This window comes from Blennius ocellaris (assembly GCF_963422515.1).
Source record: "Blennius ocellaris genome assembly, chromosome: 19".
NCBI lineage: Eukaryota > Metazoa > Chordata > Actinopteri > Blenniiformes > Blenniidae > Blennius > Blennius ocellaris.
Window position 1 is genome coordinate 10,734,859 of NC_137668.1, and position 24,172 is coordinate 10,759,030.

Below are 24,172 nucleotides of genomic sequence, written 5' to 3' on the forward strand. Positions count from 1 at the left end.
TATGCTTGACGCCCGGGTGCGACGTGCGGAACTTAGACGTGCAGAATCAGCATGAGAGAACGTGTGTGCCATTTATACTACACGCGGCTCCTGCTCCCAAACTGCAGGGGGCAGTGCAAACAAACGTCCACCGCAGTATTAAATCAGAGCAGAAGAAGCAGATTTTTTCTCTGTGACACCAGCAGGTGATCCTGCAATTGGAGAGTGGCGCATGCAGCTATTGATTCAGAATAAATGTTCCCTCTGTTGAAGTCTGACACTGAAGCAAATAAACATCTATGAGTCAAATCTCGTGTTTCCAGTGTGGATGTGCAGCTTTATGCTTGTTGTGTCTTTATAACCAAGTCTTCATTCCTCCTCCTCTTCAGCTGTCTTTTTTCCCGTATGTCTCCGTCCGTGTCGCCAGAAAACGTTGGAGGTGCACGAAGCGGTGACGTCTGCGTGAACAGGGCCGCACGGAGGGGCGTGGCGGTTAAAATGACATAACTTGGCCACACTGAGCGTCAAGCATAAATAAGCTTTATAGGTAGCGTTGTTGTGTCGCTGAGAGGAAGTATTTCATCTCCTGCAGCAATAATGACTTCCGATGAGGCATTAAGAGAATTCACTGATTCGCGATTAACAGCTGCTGAAGTTGGTTGTAGTTAACTACAAGTTGGGCTGCAGCTTAAACTGTTTCAAAGACTGATCAGAAGTGCGTTTATTCAATAGGAGCTCCTTAAGTTGTCTGGAACTGCATTACCTTTGTTAGAGAGTATTTTCACTCCAACATATTTTATAACATGCCAAAGAAAAATGAAAAAAGACTAAACCTCAATGCGAAGTCTGACTGAAACAATACCAATAAAAACTCTATAAAATTGAAATATATACGGAACACTACTTTGGCTATTTGCAGATGCCGGTCCGGCTCTCAGCTGGACTTACCAGACGTGCTTATGTAACTAAACGTTTAAACACTCAGGCTCGGATGTCGCCCTACACTGCACATTATCATGACATGGGTCTCTCTCTCTCTCATTCATGATGTGACTTATAAGGCAAGGACACTCTCTCCACAGACTTGTGAACCTGGAGATTACTCATCCTGCCAAGCATGATCATCGTTTTTCCACAACACAAACAAGCCGCAGGATGTCTCTGGCCCATGCTGACCATCTCTGCGGCTTAGTGAAGGGACATGCTTGAATGGGTCCCATTGTCAATCTATTTGTCACTCACTATTTTGTGGTGGCTTTTGGCACGGGCCCAAGGTCGCTTGCTCATAGGCCTAAATTTATTACAGCCAGTGGAACAGAAAAAGGATACTATGGATCTTACATAGTAAATAAAAACCCCCCAAAAAACAAACGTGTGAGACAGCACCTCTTGGGTATCCTCTGAATATTCAAACTTTTTCAAGTGGCGACAGCAAAAGTTAAGCTTGAAAGATGATGGCAAATACACTGTTTCAAACTAATTGCATATCAACACTTCTTTATTTGTCGGTAGACGCCTGCAGAAGGTATTGTCACAACATTACAGACACCTTCATGGAAAAAAGTAAATTAGATGTAAATTGACTCAGAAAATAAAAACATTAGTAAGGATAGCCACAGATACGAGAATGTTCTACATCTGACCCCACCCATGTGACAAGCTTTTTAGCAAAAAATAATCTTTACCTCTGCATATCTATGTAGTATTATGTGTCCTGTAAGGCCTTGTAAAACTCAGCTTACCTCGTAAATGAACCAAACAGAGTTGAGTCAACACCCTGTGCTGTGAACTGCTGTATAATATGGCAGTGTGCCTGTTAAACCTCCAGGCAGATGAAAGATGAGAACAGCACAGTATTGGGAGAAGGAGACTTTTGTATGTTGTTTTTTTTTACCGCCACCCATACTGCTTGGAGCCCTTTCTACATTCTGCTAAAGAGTCTGATATGCCTGCCACCCCCTCATCCCCCCACCCCCATTTAGGAACAGCGATATTGTGTTTTCACACAATTTTATTTAATTTTTTTTGGGGGGGGGGGTTTATGGCTGCACATTTTAGCATGTATTTCCATTACAACGGGCCTTTGAGAGCAGAGACAAGGCTTCCATCGAGAAATGCAGCACGCTAGCTTTAAGCAAAACTCTGCTTTGTCTGAGCAGCGACACAGCCCCTCATTGTGCCGCAACAAATCATCCTCAGTACCTCTGGTCTTCGATTACTGTTGTGAAACACCAATCCCGACGCGTTTGTGTACCCAGAACAAGCTCATTACTGACTCAGGCACGGTCAGTGTAAACAGCTCTAAAAACTGTGCAAACATTATTATTCATGTAGAGCACTTAACCCCTTACTAGTTCCCCCTGCAAAAAATCGTTTTAATGGACAAAATGGTTTGAGATGTGACAATAAGATGAGCTGGCTGCACGCCCTAAACGTTGAGTCTGAATCACATGTGTGTTGAAGTCTCTCGTTCGGCGAAGTCGAAACTGCCTGAAAACCTGTGCTCAAACCAAGCTTGCATGCATACCTTGTCAAGTGCTCAAACAAATTTAGCCACTTGAAAAGTATTACGTTTCACTGCAGGGGTCTTTCGGCCCACGACCCCCCAAGTGCACCTTGCAGTCCAGGGTTCACACTTGTGGTGCAGGGCCAAGGTTGAGAGACGAGAGAAAAGTTTTCATTCGAGTTGGTTTCACTTTGGATTCATGACTTCATTATCAGCTGATCACCGGGTGGAAACAAAACACATGCTGAACAGAAATTGAACTTAAACAACCATGACTTGTGCTGGGCTGTGGGAAATCTGACGCTTGTATTGTTGTGGTGCACCAGATTTTCAACAACAGCTCGTGAATAAAGCAAGAATCTCTTTATTGCACACAAAGAACGAAGATCTGTTTGAAAGGCCATGGCCCATCCTGTGTTTGGTCCATTTAAAGGTCAAATTACAAACTTAAACTGGTTAAACTGGGACCACACAGGCACCACACAGAGACCAAAAATATTTTTGTATAAATAGTGCTTAATTAAAAAGTTCTTTCTTTCTGTTTGCATGCATCTTTTTTTGGCATGATCAATTATATGGCATCACGAGGGACACCCTGCGAGTATGAGTATTTTGTGTGTTTTCAATTGCGTCAACAATGAGTGATTAGATGGAGCAAAATGTGAAATGTTAGTTGATTATTTGTAAGTTATCCAACATACTGAAAATTCTAATACATTTTTATTTGGCAAAAAGAAAAAAACTAAATATTCAAGATGATTTATGTCAAAATCCAAGCTGTGGTAAAAAAGATACAAGAGTTGAAAGACCTAAGACCAATGCAAATAATATCACATGATAAAGTCCTTACAAGTTGTAGGGAGCCAGCTGAGGAAATGTTTATCAAAACAAACAATAGCAGCATCCTTTTGAAAAATAATGCAATTAGACCCCCACAAAATATCTGATGTTATATTTCACATTGTTATTAATTATTCTATTAGCATAAACTCTTCTAAGTGTTTTTTGTGATCCAGAACAACAAAAAAAGTATATTACATAGTCATTAGTTGTGTGTGTTATTTGGTGTGTCTTGTTGGTAGATTCCTGTTTATTTCTTGTATCTTGTATCTAGTGATTCTTCAAGAGGGACTGGCATTTGTGATACTTAGCAGTCACAATTTTATTCAAAGTTTGCCACTGGGAGCATGAGCTGGATTCCACAGATTATAGTCTTTAATGTTACCTGGTTGGTAGAAGTTGGGGGAGAGCTCCCTTGCAACTGCCCTGGCGATTTCCGAGTCATGCACAGCAGAGATTGCGGCCTGATCTGCAGCCTCGCTTTTTGTCCTGGCATGGGCCGTCCTGCAGACAAATACATACAATTGACATTAGATGACAGAAGCCAAGAGTGATTCTTCCCCAGCCTCCATCTATTATCTTTCTCTTGCTCCTTTTGCCTCCTGAACTCTCTTTCTTGCATCTCCCTTCGTCTCTCAGCTGTATCATGCAGCCCATCCCTCTTGGGGATAACGTCACACCTCCCCCCTTGTGCTTCTAACTCAAATCCAAATCCTGCTTTTCCAAATGGAGCACGGCTACATCCAAGCAAGACCTTAATCCAGTCTGGAGCACTGCACTGCAGCTGGACCACCCGGGAGTGATGCGCCAAACATGTGCACACACAAACATGTAAACACAAGCAGACATGTGTCATATATGTTGTACGACATCACATTGTATATCAAATGTGGCTAATTGTGACCAAGAGAGAGTGTACTTATAAAATAAGAACATAATGTTTCAAGTCATTTCTTCTCATTGCATGATTTTAAAGGATTCTGGGAATCCAATAAGTGCACCAGAGCCCAGTGAGCTTGTTGAATTGAGTGGGGTGGCTCTATTGATAACACATCATTGCAGCTCTTTCAAACTGTTTTTACATATTCTCTACAAATCAACAGGAAACAAAAAAAGCAAAAAAAAAACCTCTGTGGCTGTAATGGCTGGAGTGCAGGCCAGTCCTCAGCAGTTCATCTTTTCATAAAAAAAAAGCATCAAAAGACCCTGCATCAGTGTCTTCTGTGCAGCAGCAATGCAATCTCAAAAAGCAAAAGAGTAATATGTTTTGGGATCAATGTGAGCTTAGCATTAGCACTGAGTGGTATTATAGGCGCGCACCATGGTGAGACAGAGCGAGGCCAGGGGTGACCTGCTTAACAAATCCTTTGAAAACTCCACCGAGAGACCCAAACACACAAATACTGAAGAAAAAAAAAAAGACGTCGCTGTACAAAAGATCTGCATACTGAATACAGTAAAATGTGTTTACGGACAACAAGAACAACAACACCAACAAAAGACATCGCAAATAAAACAATCTGAAAGTGATCCATTCAACTTTTGTGTGCAAAGACAATGCTGAGGCTTCACGTGACGTCGCAACGAGGAATGAAAGAATCCAGATGGACAGTCCAAGTATCACTGTAAGTATTGACAGCTGTGCTGGCTGCCCTGCTTAACCCCACTCATCCATCTTCCTCTCCCACTTCCTTTCTCCATCCCTTCTCTCCTTCAATCAATGGTCCTGCTTTTTTTTTTTTCGATCATCCCTCATCTGGGTATTGATGCATGCCCCCTCACCCTTTCCCTTCGGTCTTTCTGTCCATCTGAATGACACCGGCGGACAGATGTCTCTATTTCAGACCTCTTCTCTGTCCTTGGACTCTGGGCTGTCCTGTTTATTTTGCCTTCTGAGACAGTAACATATTAAAATGCATGAGGAGCTGTGGTGGACCCAGAAATAAGCCCCTGCACAGACAAAGGACACACTGAAGCTGCGTGGAAAACAGCGACCAGCTGCAGATAAAAAAGATTTCATAAAAAGTCCCAGGAATACTTAATGTGTGGAGTGACAGGAATGTCACTCAGCGTGGCTAAAAGAAAGACTTCATAGTTAAAAACTGACATAAAAGCATTCCCGTTACATCACACTACTGACACACATCCACCCGCCACACAACGAGCCACCAGAAGGACATACGTGCTTCTATTTCTGAAATGTGTGAAATGTGCTGCCTAGAGAAAGCAGGCCTCAGTGCGTCAGCCACGTATAGAGCATGTACATGGCATATCTTAAGGATTTTAAGAGCGGAGTGGGCATGGAGTCACGGGCAGACAGAGGAAGTGATGCAGACTGTTCCCAGACAGGATGTCTGGTGGTGGGAGGTGACAGGCAGAGAATGATGGGAGGAAAGGTGTGATAGAGCGCTGGGACAGGAGAAATGGAAGGTGAGAACACATGGGCATGTGGACGAAAGAGACAAAAGGAAACAGCAGGCTTTTGGTCTCCCAGGCTTGGGTAAATATTACATAGAGATACTTTAAATCTAAAATCACAGGAGTCACTTTCAACAGTGCAAAGACTGTGAAGCCTTCGGTTTTATTTCCACTTTGAAACAATGTGAAGGGATGACAGCACTGACACACTGGTACTCCATAATGTGATTCCTACAACAACATTTTGATATTTTCAACCTACAGTAAAACTCTTGGGCAACTCACTGTAAGCTGATGAAGCTCTTAAATTGTTTACTTTACATATTATCAAGTTTTACTTTGGTTTAACTGCTGACCTTGAATGTTTGTCTCCCGGGTTCGATTCCCGGTGGTGGCAGGAAGGGCATCCGGCGTAAAAACTAGACAAGTCTAAGGGTCAAGATGCAGTGACCCGCTGTGGCAACTCTTCTGAAAGAGAGCAGCTGAATAGACTTGTCACGGTAGATATTATCGAGGGATAGCTCCTGGTGGATTTTTTTTTTAACCTTTTAAAAATGACGGTCTCCTACAGAGGCAAACAGAAATGAAACAATCTACTATTCATGTAAAGATCACTAAACTGTAGCATTGTAAGAGTGTTTTAAGGCCGAATAAGCCATTTTATTTGTTTCAAACACAAACAACTACTGAAATCCATGTTGGATTTTTTCACATTTTAGGCACTGGTGCTCTGCTACTTCACACTGCAGTTGTGTGTAGTTTAAAAGTGCTCAAATAGACCCACATTCACACATATAGGACCAATTAGTCTCAATGGTTTTGGATTGTGAGAAGAAACTTGCTTAAGGGAGAACATGCAAACAGTCCAAGACCAACCAAGACTGGAAGCAGGGAGCTTATTGGCCAATAGAGCTAAACACTACACCATAAAGAAAATACTGTCAAAACTGACTTAAATTAAGTTCTTATTGGGAACACAAATTGGCAGAGAAATACTACAGCAAGGCAATGAGTCTGATTGTGTCATTTCAGAGTGTGAGCATATGGACATCATCCTACCAGTTAGTGTCATGAAATGTTTTTAAATTGAGCTGAGTAGGATAAAACAGCAACGTGTAAACTTGCAGTCGACCTTTGACAACTTGTAGAAAGTACAACTTTTTTAGACAGCCTCTTTATCCGAGGCCACCATCCCCTTGAATATGAAGCAACACCTGTTCATGTCTCGCTTTTGAGCTCTGCAGGCAATTCATTCTGGGGATGCGGCCAAGCAAATCAAGGCATTTAAATCTGCGGGGACAAACAACACACACACACACAAACACACAACTGTTTGTAAAAATCTGGACAAAATCTAGAAGGGTGCAACACTTTAAAGCTTCTTATTTGTGTCTGAAGTTTCATCCTGAAGGATGATAGTTAATGGGGGGGGGGGGGGGGGGGGGCGCAATCTGTGGCTGTTTCACTACTGTGACAAATGAATTGTGTGAGAAGTGTTGAGTCAGTTAGGCAGAGAGTGTGGCGGATGCTCTTTCTCTCTGAGGAATTAGTGTCTGTGTGCTTTTGAGACGAGGGATGGTTATGGAAAAAGAGGGGGGGGGTGAAAAGACAGTAGAAAAAAGAGATGGGGAGGCTGAGGCAGTGAGAGAGAGAGAGAGAGAGAGAGAGAGAGAGAGAGAGAGAGAGAGAGAGCGAGCGAGCGAGAGAGACAGGTTGTACCTCTAAAGACTCTTGGGCATTTAGAACTGCTGAGGCATGCATCTCAGCTTCTCTAATTTTACTGTAGGGTTAAATTTCAAACCAGAGTTCCCGTGTGGCATGGTGCATCCCGCTTTAAGTTTGTCATGCCTCGGTCTCTAACTGAACTCGCGGTGCATGTCTCTGCGTTATGTGCCCGTTGTGTTTGACCGGGTGTGTTTTGTGCGTGCACATATCCCAGGGTGGAGCTTCAGTCCATCATTCCCCGGGCTATGTCCTATTTGAAGAGCCTCTCTCACATATGCTGACACAGTTCTGAACCCCCTCTTCTTCTAATATGCAGCCCCCCCCCCCCTGTCCTCCTCCCCACCTCCTCCTTTTCTTTTCCTCATCTTTCTGCCCTCCATCACAGTGACGATGCCTCTTCCCCCTCGGTCCAAGCTTGGTAACTGGAATGCTGACTTGTACAGTATATATATTAAGAGCGAAGATGAGTCTTGAGCTTGTACGCGGCAGATATCAGCGCAACAATCTTCTTTTAAACTCCATCGCTCTCTGTAACCGGCCGCAAAACTGCAGCCATGCAGCGAGGGTCACATTTGATTCGCCAAGTGATGCGTCTTTGCTCCCCAGTGCAGGAATTTGCTTATGAAAGGATATTATGCCTTAACTCAAAGTGCCGTTCTCTATATTGCCCAAACAGTTCTCAGTTTCAAAGCAGGAGCGCAGACAGTCTGCACAAATTAGCACTTCACTTTCCCTGCATATATATCCACGCAGACCCGCTATTGAATTCCAGGCTGGTGCTAATTCAGGCTTACTCAAGCATGACTAACACCATTAGTCGTTAGCTAAAACCAACTCTGAAATTATTCAGGAATTATTTCTTGGCTAAGGACTGGCCTCACATTACCAGGGGCAGCAAGGACTGGGGTACAATAACTGTAGCAAATTAAGTTTTAAATAGGAGATGGGGTGTCTGTTATTACAAGATAAGCAAATTCATGTTGAGGACAGAGTTATGGAATAACAATATGTCTACCAGATGGTGTGTGCAATATTTGACATCTCAGACCTTCCAAGCACATTGCCCTTTGTGCCTTGTTACTCAATTTCAGACGAGAATCTGATACAAACACTGAAAATCTGCTTTAATATTTTTACCCCTCTAACATGATACATCATCACCTTAATATTAGCAATTTAATACTTTTTATGGCTATCTTTAGTATTAGTTTTGTTTTAGATGCTAATACTAGAGATGTTATGGAGGTAATTGGAGGAGGAACTAATACAGTCTCGCTCGAACCAACATAAGTAACTGGCATTATGCAGTCTCTTTGAGAAATAAGACCCTTTTTTTATTTTAATATAATGTTTAATTTCTGCATATTCCCATCGTAAATAGCTCATTTCAAACAATACTTGTAGATAATAGAGCAATTACTCATTTTTAGCAACTTGCGCAAGATGACTAGCACCAAAACAATATATTTCCAGTTCAATCAGGGATCTGCTATTTGCTGCACGTTATGCAGCTTTCTTCACAGCTGATGCAAAAATTGACAGGTCTGTTTGCAGCGGCTTGCCATAGTATGCAAAAGCAGTGCAGGAGCACAAAAAATTAATATGTGAGGCCATTTAAATAAATGGAACATGGTGCTGCAATGTGAAAAAAAAAAAAAAAAGCGAGTGTGAAGGGACATTGTGTGGCGGGAGAATGTGACTGCACAAGCAGCAAATCTGTCAGAAGAAAAGAAAAGTACGCATAAATAAAATAAAGAAATAAATCTGCAAATACGAATCAGTAAGACAGTTTTTTTTTTGTTTATGTATCGGTAGTTTAATGTCATTGTCATTTTTGGTATGACGGTGTATTAATCTTAGAGCAAAACAAAGTAGTATTCATTCCTATACATGAAGATGTAATTATCAAATGTGTCTTAACTTCAACAGCCATTCTTTTCTTTGGATCGCTCATACAGGAGGGAGCCTGGCAGGTAGAGACAGATTGAAAATGTTTTCTAAAAGCCAGATTGTTTTCTGGGAAGAAGAATGAGTCGAATCAGTTTTGATTAAACAGTGAAAAAAACAAAAAACAAAATCCCAAAACATTTTCTCTGTGGATTACAAACAGACCTAATCTCCCGCCGGTGTTTTCTACACAGGAGTCCTGCGCTGAAACCTCCCAAGAGAACAGAAATACATGCACCTCGCAGGCATATGTGACCACAATGTTTTCAGAACGGATGTATGGTACACTTCCCCCCCCCCCCCGACATCATGCAAATCTGCATGTGCATTTGTGTGTTTGTGGTACATTTTCAGAGCTTTCTACGCTCTTGCCCTGCGGTGTGTTGAGAGAGTGACACTGAATCCCCGGCTGAGATGATCCCTCTGGTTTTGGTGAAGGGCAATGGCAGGGATTCAGACTTCAGCTCAGCGCTCTTTGTGTCAACACTGCGAGTGAAACATGGCCACAGCTGATACAGCTAATGACACAGACAGGGAGGCAGCCACACGGGCTAAAGCGTTCAACCCGCGGAAACAGCCGACGGAGTGGGTTTGATGTCTTGGAGCCTGATCAGAAGATGGGTGGGTGGAGGCATGGATTTCAAAAATATATATAAAAAAGCATCTCACTAATAAATCTACAATGGGTATTTACTGTCAGGAATAAGTCATTCTACAGCTCGAAACACAGATTTTGTGATTTCTATCAAAAGGACTTGTATCATGTGAGGAAAGTCAATAGTGGATTCATAATTTAATATCCTCACACATTTTTGTCTTTGATATTTTTTCCTAAACTATTTGAGATGACTTGTATTGTCAAATTTAACCAATTTGCTTTCAGTGCAGCCCCAAAGTATTCTTTTAAATGTTTTTATTCAATCGATTTGAAATGGAAAACCACTTTTAATGATCAATTTGTGCGTTTTCAGGATTGTTTTGATGTAATTTTTGAAAAATCATGCACAACTCATTAAATACTCAATAGTGATGGGACAATGCATTTGTCTAACTTTAGTAATGTAAATAAAAATGTATATAAACTTAGCCACTGATGATGATTCTATCCACACATAGCATTCATATCTGTGCACTGAATTTGTTTATATGCAGTCTGATTAAACAGAAATGAGGATCATTATTAGACAAATTACCTCAAACTTAATCCAATTTTAAGTCATTTCGAAATGATTGGTGTTCAAGATTAGCGTCTCGATAAACTCTGACATTCCAGTGAAGACAAACACTTGCCAACACACTGTCAAGAATATACAAAAGCAGGAGTCTTCCTTCTGAATAGGTGTAACTTTCTGGGGTATTTTTCATGAGCAAAACAAATTTACCGACTTCAAGGCAGACGAAGCCTTCTGTGAAGAAAATGTTCAACAGGTTTGACAATCACCTGCTTTTGAGCCTGCAAGACAAAGAGTCCCTCTGTAAAGCTGTTGCTTAATTTCTTCCTCTTTAGATGAAGAATTCCTGCCGATTTGAAAAGCTTCAGGTGGTTCTACCAAAATGAAAACATATTTATGACTGTTGAATTTGATCCACATAAACAGATCCTGGCAAAAAAGACTTTTTTATTTTAAAGCATTATTGAATTACTGATAATACTAATTACAGACATACACATTATTTTTCTAACCTAAACTGAGATTGTGTCATGTGCACATATGCAAAATCCAATGCAAATGTAATCCTCAACACAACCAGACCTCTCCAACACACGCAAACATATATCTATGCAAAAGGTGCACACACCTTATTGAAATGAGCTACCTCTCATGCAAACGACTGTGTCAGCTGTAATATATATATATATATATATATACACACACTCAGGCACACACATACGCACACATCAAATCTTCATGACACACGTTGAAAGGACAATTACTGTGATGGGCTGTAATGAGGCCTACCGGGAATGAGGGAATGAGTGTAAATAAAGAACATGCATGAAAGTGCTCTTACATCATTACATTAAAACAACCTCGCAGAGTTCGACGCGATGATAAGAGTCTATAAATCTGCTGCTAATCTCCGACTGGGAACAGACATGTTGCACAAGCCTTCAAGGATGAATAAACATGGTGCTCAACTCGCAGCGCCTCTTCACGGGGCTACTGTATGAAGAAAATCAACAAATGGCTGACACGGTGATGATGACGGTGGTTAAACAGTAACCATGGTAACCAGCAGAGACACTTGAGCAAGCTGTCCAACCAGGCATCTGGTGTGTATTAATGAATTTAGCAAATGAACGAACACAGTTTAAAGTCGACTGTATACATCAGAGGAACACCAACTATTTACTAATCTGGAGGAACTGAACGGTAGAGATGAAAGGTTTGTGAGTTGGCTGATACATATATTAAAAAAAGAAAGCAACGCGGATACAGAGGGATACAACAAACAGCCACTCTGCAGTGTGTCTCATTTAACTACGAGGCTCAGCATCCGACGCTCAACCTGTGCGAGTAAAGGTCACATCGCCTGGCAACCACTTGAGCTTAAGGAATAGTTTTAATTATGGTCTGTGCTCTCTCTCTTCCAATCTCCTGCCACTATTCACCCCACTCTGCACACACACACACACACACACACACACACACCCATCAATTTCCGTCTCAGTGCAAAGCCAAAAGAAGCATTAGGTTGCATCTGCTCAACAGCAGAAAAAAAAAAAAAAGTTGCGATGCAAGCTCCACCATGTCATTCAGCTTCATCACAAGAAAAGTCGGCGAATAATGAAAAAAGACGTTTATACAGTGATAGGGCACATAGGTCACGATCAGCTTAATCAAAGGTCAAAGGGATTAGAAGAGGAAATGACAGAAGACGTGATAAAAAGTCTTCTTTGCAAAGTAAGGTTTAGAGATTTAGCCCCCCCCCCCCCCCACGCATGCACGCACACACGCATGTACACACACACACACACACACACACACACACACACACAGTACATGTCATAACAGCAGTCGGTGCATTCTTCATGAGGAGAGTGTATCTGTGGAAAAGTAATACTCGGACTCAACAACAAAAGTGATAATTCCATAATCCAATCCGTGAACATCTGGAGCAAAAGCAGCCTAGCCAGCCAATCAGAGAGGCTGGACAGATTTAGAGAGGAACATCCACAGGCCGGGGCAGTAGGTACAGACAATAGTAGTAACAATAACAATAGGTAGAAATGTTAGGTCGGTCAAATTATTTAAGTTTTCCTGATTTCAGTTTGTGAATCATGAGAATTAGAAAATACAGTATCTTGTCGTATAGTAGTTCAAAAGAGCAGAAATTGTTTTTCTAATCATTGTTAGATTAGATACAAAAATAACCAGCAAAGGGACTTTATGAATCTGAGATTTTTCCATATTGTCTATCATTAAAGCTTTCTGCTTTCTGATACTATTGGAATGCGTTTGTGCATCATTGTAATAAACTCTTCAATAAATCAAAGTCAAATATTCTAGTTTCAGTTGAATTTGTTTTGGTCTGCCATTTACTGCTTGAATGCTGCTGCAGCTTTCATGTACATGGTTTTATGAAATAATGGCTTCTCTGTAATACTTACATGATCAGTGCTGCATGGTGATGGTTGGTGCTATCACAGTGTAGCAAAAAGATTCTTCAGTTAGAACCTAGTGGTTATCTTTCTGTATTGAGTTTCTTAAAAAACCCAAAACATGCGTTTTTGGCAAATTAACAACGATAAATTTGCCATCAGTGCAAATGTGAGCGTGTAATTTTCCGTGTTTGTCGTGTGACAACACAGTGCATATTCACTTGAACCCGCTCAGAAAGGGGATTCTTGAATGGAGATATCGCTCGCTTTATTGAAGAGGAAAACTGTTTATTTCTGCACATCAGTATGTCTTATACAACACTTAACTCACTCCACTGAGCCCGACTGTCATTAGCCTCGGTTACACACGCAATTAGCACAGAGAAGGGAGGGAACCACAAGATGCAGCGCATGTGGACGGGAGAGAAATAAATTATAAACAGTGTCAGGTAAAGAGGAAAGGGAGGGATGTGTAAAACCAGCTGAACATGGACTCCTCATGATTTTTTTATGATTGCAGGTGAACCGGTGCTTGAGTTACCCTCTCAACAACAGCCAAGGACTCCCCGTGGCTCCTCCCTTCTGCTCGCACGCCTGCCCGGCTGACTCATCCCAGTCTTTCTCCAGAAGCTTCAGAAATACGTGCCATTCTCAGAAAAGATTGCGAGCCACAGCCACGCAATTTCGGCATGTAGGTGAAACACAATCCTGGGGCTCCACACACACGCAGACACACACATTTATTTCCCACAGTTCTCCACTCTCTCCAGAATAAAGCCTTCTTACAGTGTACCTATAAGTCAACACATTTTGTTTAATTTAGACACTGTATAGCTGTACTCCTCCTGCAACTCTTGTTAAAATCTACCTTGAAATCTACCTTCATGGTGCAGAGGCTGTATTGATTTTTTACCAAAAAAAAAATCTTCCTTTCATTCCCTCCCACCGTCTCCCACCGGAGGAAAAATATTAAGAAAGAAGCAGTAAGCAAAAAAAAAAAAAAAAATAGCTTTCAACTCTCACTCTGAAGATCTTTTTTTTCTTTCACAGACATAAAAAAGCTCTTGACTTCCAAATTCTACACTACGAATCCAATTCAACACTAGCCTGATTTCACCCTGCAGGTTCCTCTGCAGATGTAAAAAAGTAACTGTACAGGACTACACAATTGCTTGTCCAGGCTGAATGCAAGTAAATTGACATAAATAACATTATTAGACATGTACTCAACTAATTTCAAATTTAATTTGCATATATTAGCTCTAATGTGAGACACAAATACAGAGTGTGATGGGATGATGCTTTATTCCGTCCTCCTCCTTAATGCATGTCCTCATTATCACATGCGGGGATGGAAATATTCTGAACAAAATATTTAAAAAAGCTACTGAGGTGACTTTTTTCATTGTTTATATGGTTTTTGTGCCTTTACTTTTGCCCTTCATTGGCATGTCATTTTCCTTCATGTATATCCACTGATTAGCATAAAATGGGTTTCTCGTTGTAACCCATTCAGATATACAGTATATTTAGGCAGCCTGCTGCATTTTACTTTAATTACTTAATGAGTTCATTTACTGTAATTCGATTTGATTTTTACATTGAATCACAGCTACAAAAAAAAAAAGTTAAAAAGTAGAAAGTTTTGGACCAGTAATGTTTCGTCGCAAATTGCAGCCCCTGTTTGAATATAAGCACACAACCTCATTAACACTGACCTAATCATTTCAACCAGCCATAACTAGTGGTCGTGAAGGGTCAGGCTTCTCTTATGACAATATTTTGACTGCTTCCATGGCCACTGACGTCTGACTTCACATGATGGCAACGTGGGAAAGACAGAATAAGACTGCATTACACGATGTCATTTAATTGAAGCGTGGGTCATATGAAATCTCCTCACCTCGCTCCTGATGCATGCACCAGCTTTATTATTTATAGCTCCTTCATATGTACGAGCTGGCAAGGACTCATGTCATCAATGATGATGATATATAGATCATTTATAGGCCATGTGCCCAGTCAATTCATGTGCGTGTGTACACAAGGATTTGATTGTCAGCAGAAAGAAGAAAAAAGAGCCTGGTATGATGTCACACCATCACATTGCTGTGAGGCCGTCCGGTGCTTCTCGGTGGGGGATAAATATACTGTATGATGTGGCTTACTTTACTCTGACTCGTGATTCGGATTGCTGGCAGTCCTTCGCGCCCTTACTGTCACTGTACGCTCCGGGCCTCGTTGCTACTGTACACATCGCCACGACATAAAGGGACATGCTTCTGGAAAGTGTGAAAGCTTCCGTAAGAGCAGTGAGATCAAAGACATGCATGCACTTAAACACATGTAAGCCGGCTGCACCTGTGCTCCTATTTGAAGCCGGAGAAGTCAGTGCTGATAAGGCACAGCCAAGATAGAAGCTCTGATGTGCAGGGGGTCGGGATTATTCTGTTCACATGCTGATCTATAACTCTCTCCCCCCCAAAAAATTAAAAAAAATAAAGGGCAGGTGGTGAGTGGCTGAGGTCATCACACAGCAGGCGATAAACAAACATCCCTGGACAACAAACGCACCGTATGCTTCTCCGGACATTTTTTTTTTTTTTCTCCTTTCAAAATATGAGCCATCTTATCTGATCTCTCACGCCCAAGCAGGCAGACAGGGTCACCCATTCTTTTAGACTCGTTTCCTCTCGTTTTTAACTGTATGAACACACGCACGCACGCACACAGACACACACACACACGCACACACACACACACACACACACATTTGGGAGAGATGATAGTGTGAGTGAGATGGCAGGCTGCTATATCAGTGTTGGGACGGGTATATATTCCTGGCTGGTGCTGATAAGCCAACTGATGCCTTGCCTTATTTAGGCAGTACTCACTGCTGACACACTAGTAGAGTAGCTCACACTGCATGTACTGTGACTGTATGTGTTTGTCAGTACGTGTGTGTATGTGCGCATGTGCGTGCGTGTGTGTGTGTGTGTGTGTGTGAGGTGTGTGGTGATAGCTGGGGTCTGATTAGGTGAATGTATATACATAGAAATGTGTGTGATAATGATGGATGACGTGGATACCTGCGCTCACGTGTACATTATATTTTTTCTGCTAATGCAGTCACTTTTACTTACATACTTTTTCTTGGCACATTACTTGGCAATAGCTCTAAAGGTTGTGAAGCAAATAATATATTTTTTGCTTTCTTCATAATATGTTGTGTTTTTAGCCCGATTGCTTAACAAACTAAGCAAGCGTAGACAAAAAAGCCGCAAAGGATTTAGATGAGACATCATCAACATTTACACGTTTTACTTCCAGACCAGGAGCAATGATTGAATGCTTCCCTCTTTACAGCCAGATTTAATAGTACCGGTAAATGTACATGCTTGTTAGTCCTCACAATGATGAATGTTCTTTAAATCATAATGTGAAACCAACTGATTATCCCCGCCCTGTGTAAAAAGGAGAATAAAGTACAGTTTTGTGTCATCAGTGCACACTTTTAAAATAAAGCTTTAATATCCATGACTACATTTTTAGAATAAATGCATAATGTCGCAAGAAATGTAGATATTTGTGGTCAAATTAAATTTTTTAACATCGGTGTTTCATAATATGCGAGATTCTTCAATGTCATACAATATAATCTGCATATATTTTTGAATAACTTTCTAAATGGCTGAACTGAAAATGATTTTGCAAAGACATAGCTGAGAGAAACACTCAACTTGATGTTGACATAGTACAATTGGTCAAAGCTGTTTCTCTTCTGACTTTTAGATGTGAACATATCAAAGAAAACCGGAACAGCATTTTGTAGGATCTTGGTGTGAGTGGGCGTATCCACCAGTGTTTGTCTTCACTGGAACATTTTTTTGGCAAATCAGAGATAGGAGAGAGGTTAAACAGCCTTTCTGAGAAACTATCTGTGGAGGAAGTTAAGAAATCACTGATCGATTACAATCCTGCAGCAACATTTTGCAAAATCTTAGAAACCCGGAGCTGCATCACCAATAAAACCAATGCAATATAATGCAAAAACTCAAATGTGCAGAGATTAAGACAGCAAAGTGAACGCAGCCGAGCAACAAACACACCACAGGTATAAACGGGTGCCTCAGTCACAGCTTTTTGTAGACAGCTATAAAGGAAAACAGGCATCAAATAAATATCTCTCCAGCATATTCAGTGTTGGTTAACCTTTCACTACAGCTAAACAGTGCTATCAAAAAGAACATACACAGCAGATGCCCATGCATGCATTGGCTTTTAGCAGGTCTGTCTGGACATTTGTGTCAAATCTTACCCAGGCAGTGTGCCTAATTAAACTAATAGGCGAGCATTATTGTGTTTCTCTATTTTGCAGCTTCTGTAAGGTCACTTCGACACTTCTGCTTTTATGAGATAGCATTGGAAGAGAAAGTTGAGGCGGGCGGCTCGCATGTACCAAAGGCCATTACAGTAGATTACACAGTGTCTGCACTGACAAACCACTGAGGTGCTGAGACACCTTAACTGCAGATGTGTTGCAAAATGATTTATTAGAGAGGCATCATGACTTGGTGAACTTTTCGGTGGCACAAACAGTCACTTATCTTAGTTCACAGACACCACACAGGCACACACCCAAACACCAGTGGACTTACTGAAAGAAATGTGACGAGAAAGCGATTTTATAGGGATGAAATGCAGGACAACAACGATGAATGAGGTTTATGACACATGACACAGGACTCCACTCCACTTCATCACACTTCCTCTCTATTGATTGGCTGATCATGGGTGTGAGGTCATCAGCTCCACCCCAGAGGCTGATGGAATAGCTCTTCAGTACAGTAATCCACCGAGGGAGGGGCGGCCGTGTCCTCTCTCTGCCCTTTTTCATTATGCTCTTTTTTTTCCTTTCATTTCTGTCCGCTCCAGACTCCTCAGAAGCGACTCGCTCAGCAGATTCGCCGTGTCTCCAATTGTATTCAATCAGCCTTCATCCCTTGATTTTCTCATTTCAATTTATTTCACTTTCTGTCTCTTCTGCCAGAGCCATTTCCCCTCCTCTCATTCCCTGTGGATCCACTGCTCCACATTCAAAGACAGGGAGTCATGTGACTAGAACGGGATCGATACGAGTGCATCTTTTGCTATCCACCGGACTGTATAATGAGACTTACATAACATACTTACGACAATGGCAGTCTGCAATTCTGGCCGTGTATAACACAAACGCACTCTTGTAGAGAAACAACAAAAAGATAAGATCTTGATTTCAGTCAGGAGCTTGTTTTCCGACGCCCGGTAGCGCATGATGGAGCGGCATTCATCCAGTAATTTGATCACTTCCTCTACTCTGGGGATTCTTGTTTGCAGACATAAACATTTTATAACAGTCTCAAACCTTTCACTGTTGTTGCTCCATGTCTCTCCTCCTGTAAATTAATGCTCAAATGCTCAACCTAGTAGATATCAGATGGCTATTTCTTTCATATCATTATCCTCTTTTATTCTTTTCCCAGTAGGCTTAGCTTATTGGCCTTCACTGGTAAAGATGAAGACCTATAATATCATCAGACTCAACCGGACAGCAAGCCTTCTATACAGCTTTAATACGCAACATGTTAAATCCACCTTATGTAATCTGTATCTTATATCCTGGAAATCTGCAAACTAAAGCCTTTTCTGTTTCTGTTTGCCAGAGAGGAGATATTGTATTATAAAAGAATGTCTGGATATGACAATAAAATCCTAAAACCTGCTATTCAGAGGCTGCTATTACTGAGTTTCCTTGGATAACTGGGTACAATTTTGAGTCAAAAAACTCACCGTATGTTGTCTTATTCCCTTTATTGTATCATTTAAAATACATTGTTGTAAATGGTGCCAATATTTGAGAATCTTTAACTAATGCTTAAATGTAATTCAGCCCCCCCAAAAAGTAAAAAAAATAACCAAAATACTCTCCAAAGGTGGTGATTTCACTATTTTCCAGTTCAGTGTCAAACTCATAAGGTTACAGTTAAATAACTTTAAAGATATCTCAATATTTACTAAAGAAGAAGGGGGATCTTTGGTTCAAACTTTTGAAGATCACAGAATGGAGGCTGTAATAACTCTGGCATTTCTTCCTGTGACTCAATTTTCTGGACAATTACTCGACAGCTTACCCGGCCTGGTAAAAAAACAAACCAATGTTTCCACAGTAAAATAAGTGGCTGTAATCAGTCTGAAACTCATTTTAGTGCAGAGGCCACATTCACTAAAAATGTATCTTTCAACAGCTTGAATTTTTAGGATAATAGTAATACAGCTATTGTTTACTTTTTGCATTTTCATACATGCAAATTCATATGCACCTCTTGATTGAGTTTAAAAAAAAATAAAAAATCAGAACGCGCATGATTGCAGAGAGGGACCTTTTCACAGCTTGTACGCATCCACCTCGTCCTCAGTCTAATAATTCTCTGATGCAATGAATCCAGAGGATGTCAAAGCGATGCTGCACACCCTGAACTGTGTCCCAGTAGGAGGGAGGCTTTAAATGAAAAGGTCACCTCTCATCCACCTGTTAAAAGAGTAGATACCACATCAGAGCCGTGCTTGGCAGGGGGCGGGTGGGAGGGGCAGTCATCGTTACTGGGCACACGAGACGCACTTGGCTGAGGTGCAGGTATGGATATACGGCTTCTCCGCATGAACTCACTGATACACAAATCGTGCATACAACGCACACACGGGCGCAAGATGCCTGACTCCCTCTCTCTGGGAATGAAAGACATGGGCAGAGAATAGAAGCAGAAGCTTTTCCAGGGATGACCACGCCGGCTACACAAAAGCCTTCACCACCGATGATGTTTAAAGGTCGAAGCTGTTGGCATGAGATGCCCCAACCTTCAATCGGTCGGGGAAATATCTGTTAAACAGGACTGCTGCCACTCTTCCCTCAGAAGCAGAAAGGCGTGCCTGGGGATGTTTGCCTCATCTTTTCTTTTTGTGTTTACATAGTATACACCTGCATGCACAAACAGTAGAGAGAACACACACACAAGCACGGTACCTGGATGCTGCTATTTCCACTTTACTCCTTGCAATGGCTGCCGCCCTCTGTGCTCCCTCCACAGCACGATCTACCTTCTCTTTGGTTTTGGGGTTCTTAAGAGGAATCAACTGCTTTCTTATTCCACGCACCAGCACGTTGTTTTTGTACTTTCCCTCTTCTTTGGTGCCATCTGGGAAAACTGTGCAGCCATAACCATGGCGCTTGTTGTTAAGCCATTCTCCCTCATACTTCATCCCGTTGGATCTCTCTGAAACACCAAATCCGTTGCGCTTATCATTCTTCCACTCCCCCATGTAGGTTTCAGTTGTGGTGGCATCCACATGGTCCTCCAGAGGTAGGTCCTCATCCGGCAGCTCGCCGTCACCGATGGATATGGTAGAGTTGGCGTCGCTGGAGCTGATGCGGCTCATGGTGGCATCGCTTCTCGCCGAGCTGCGCTTGCTGGAGATCGAGGTCCGAGAGTCAGACTTGCGCAGCTGTCGCAGGCTGCCAAAGAGCGAGCCTCGGCGGAACAGGCCCTTCTTCTTGCCGGTCACAACCTCGCTGTCTGAGTGGAAGTTGAGGACGAAGCCGCCGCGGGTGCCAGTCGGCGTGTCTGCGGGGGAGGAGAGGTCCTGGAGCACCGTGCCGTTGCTCTGCTCAGAGCGCAGGGAGGCCATGGATGTACGGAGGGGGGAACGTATGACAGTGGCCATGCCGTAAGGAACACTCTGGCGCACGCCATACCCATGTCGCATCCCGCCCATCCACTGGCCCTGATAGGTACCTGAGGAGCATGTAGACATAGATCAGTGAGCCACTGTACTTTACTGTAATGGTAACTTCATCCACTCACTCAAACCTTTACTAAACCATTCAAAATTAAATCTGAACAAAACAGCAATTTCTGTAGAAAAAAATGTCATGTTCTACAATACTGAAGACAAATTATGCCATTTTTAATAATGAAAACAATTTTCATATTCTCATTCATATTCGTATTGCCATTACTCTCTTTTGGCCCCTCGCGTTTATCTTGTAACACATATTCTATAAATTGACTATTTATGTGTGATTACAATGTAAATACCTCACCATTCTTTTATATCTGAAAACACTGCAGGAGACACTGTAAAGCTACCCAGAGTTTGCATGTTTTCTATGTGATTCCAGAGGTTTCTCATGTGTTTCTGATGTCTTTCCTGTGACCCAAAGACATGCTTGTTAGGTGAATTTTTGTGAATTTTGATTCTCCTTATTAGGACACACAAAGTAATTGCGTGTTTCTGTGTGGTTGTTCTGTTATATACTGGTAACTTGTCCAGGTTCTCCAGTGGCCCAATCCTTGCCAATAATGTAGTCCTTCCTTCCTTTTAAACATTGCATTTGATATTATAATCTGAAGGAGCCTCACGATGAATTTAAGAACCAAGAATGTATTAATTGAGCCGTATGCGTATTGTGTCTTACTTGACAAATCTAAAAGCAGCAACAAACCCCCAACACAAAAAGTAATCAAATGCTATTTTATACAAAAAAGTAGGGTTTTGTCACCAAAAATGATCATCCACACCAAGGTAACATCGTCTGCTGCGAGTATTGTATTGATCAATTTACAGAACGTCTCTTTTGCTTCGTCTTTTGTACACCTTGCATTTTTTTAAGGGAGATATTCCTACATCAGCACAAACTTCTTCAGACCACATTGCATAAGGGAACACAGAGGAGCCACGCCGTCAGGGTCCAGGGGTATGACGGCTAATGAAATGTTTTCTCTCCTTCTACTCAGATGTGGGATTGTGAGCATAGTTAACTCAATCACAGAGATTTGATTAAGGTACTGATACTGAGGATCACTGGGGATGAATGTGAATCATTTAGCTAGGAGCCTATTTTCAGGCGGCCACCAACTCCCCCACTGACAGTAGGCGCATTCGCCACCATCCGTTTGTCTCTGACGGCAGGGAATTGCTATGAGTCACATAATGAGAAAAATTCTTCATTAATCCCATTTGGTGCTGCTGAGCCCAATGAGCAGGCGCTGGCCTACTGTAGCTTCTTCAAAGCATTGCATTACAACCCCAAATCTAATAACAAGAAAGGCCTGTTAATCCATCGCTTGAATCTCGTTGGCCAACACAATGAAATAAAGTCATAATGGTCAGATTCGAACCGAAAATGATACTCTGGCTTGCGCAGGAGTTGAGATGGATAAACAGTGTGAGATTAACAGGCTGGCTCCGTGCTGTAGTTCAATTTGGTGACCCTGCAGATCAAGTTATCAGCATGCTGCAGGGTCAGACGGCCAGATGTTCTGTAGATCCTCTAGGATCAGCTGATTTCCCAAGCCCAGCAATCTGTATCCATCATATGTGAGGTATTTATTCGGCACCATAAGGCCTCTGTTAGTAGAGACGATGCTCATAAATGACTCAAAGACGAGGATGTTTTATAACAACAGAGGGTTGTATGTAAGCTGCGTGTAAGACACAAAAGTCTCACTGAAGCGCTGCCAAGTGCTGCTTTTCTTTGATGCTGCCTGGTCTGTTTGTCTGTCATCAGACACAGGTCTTTATATAAACACAAACTGTGGAAAATCCAATCGTTAGAGGGACGAAAGCTCTGGATTCTTCGTGACTTCTCACTTTCAGAAAGTTCCATCGTGTTTCCTTTTGCACTTACTGACCATTGATGGATTCAAGTTTGAGTTTTAAACAACTGGATTAATGCTCAATAGGAAGCACTTGAGTTTAGCAGCCTCGTGTATTTGTAAAAGCTATGCACTGTCTTCCAGAGAGTCTGGGTGTTGAAGAAGGTGAGAGTGAAGCTTTAAATTGACTCTTAATTCTCATGCTCCTTCTCCAGAAGGCATGGTGCCACTGAGGAGGAGTCACTCCCCCTCCCACTGTCATATGAGGAGCAACTGGTAGTTGCCAAATATGATATGGCTTGAAATAAAAAAAAAAAAAGGTGGGGGGGGGGGGGGGGGCTTTAACTTAAATTGGCTAAATTTTTTTTAAAGGAAAAAAAAATGGGAAGATGCTGGCGCAAATGACGGAAAAGCGCAGTGCGCAATCTCAGCTTTACCCTGGGAGATGCAGATTCAGAGGTATTATTATCATTAGCCTCCCTCAGTTTGAATCTGAGCATCCTACACACACACACACAAGCTACATAACACACCAGCAGTCAGAGGCAGTTAAAGCGACACGCCACGCTCAACAAGCCGAGAAAGCCCGTTTCCTTACCGCCATCGCCGTAGGTTTCGATCCCGTATCCGTCCTGCAGCCCGTTGCTCCAGGTGCCGTCGTACCTCGCAGGTGTGTTGTGGCTCTGCCGGACGCCGTAACGACCCTTAAACCCATGACTCCACTCCCCCCGATAGATCCACTTTCCTTTATTCTCCACGCCGAGCCCATGCCGCTTCCCCTGGGACCAGTAGCCCTTGTAGGTATTCCCGCTGGGCCAGGTGTAGACACCCACTATCTCAAAGCCGTGCGACCAGGACCCGGCGTACTCGCCCTGGCCCTTGGGTCCGGTGCAGATGCCGTGTCCGTGGGCTTTGCCATCCTCCCACCCCCCCCGCAGTAAGTGCCGCCGTCGTCGAAGTCAAACCTTCCGCCCGTCATTCAGATGAAGGCTGGAAATAAAGCCGATCGTGCGCTGCTGCAGACCTCAGGCGTCTCCAGGACCGAGGCGGTGGGGATCCAGGACCGGTGGCGTGATGAAAGGATGAGCCAACAGGATGGTGAACTAGATGGGCAGAAAATCGGAGGGGTGAGGGTGGTGGACCTTGACACTTCCAGACACCGACATGCAATCCAAAAGGCATGCGTAATGGTAAGCGTAAAGGTATGAATGGTGGGCGTCATTTACCGGAGGCGCACGCTGGATTCTCCGCGGTGTGTTGCTGCTCGTCTCCCCCCCTCTCACCCACTGATCACAGAGGGAGAGAGAGAGAAAGGTACCGAGACCCTGCTGAAGAAAGGCACCGGGCCAATCCTCACGTCACGGCACAGGGACCTCCCACTTTCCCTCCATCTCTCTCTCTCTCTCTCTCTCTCCTCTCTCTCTCCTCTCTCTCTCTCCTCTCTCTCTCTCTCTCTCTCTC

At 42.5% G+C, this 24,172-nt stretch overlaps 1 protein-coding gene across 1 annotated transcript in view; it reads right to left on the reverse strand.

The window, feature by feature from the left end:
• Nucleotides 1-24,034, reverse strand: part of jph1a (junctophilin 1a) — a 32,535-nt gene extending 8,501 nt beyond the window's left edge. Inside the window, 5 exon segments of the mRNA XM_080515438.1 lie at nt 3,711-3,829; nt 20,080-20,848; nt 23,310-23,643; nt 23,646-23,814; nt 23,938-24,034. Of these exon segments, the coding sequence (XP_080371564.1) occupies nt 3,711-3,829; nt 20,080-20,848; nt 23,310-23,643; nt 23,646-23,690 (1,267 nt within the window). The 5' untranslated portion in view covers nt 23,691-23,814; nt 23,938-24,034.
• Nucleotides 24,035-24,172: the final 138 nt, after the last annotated feature.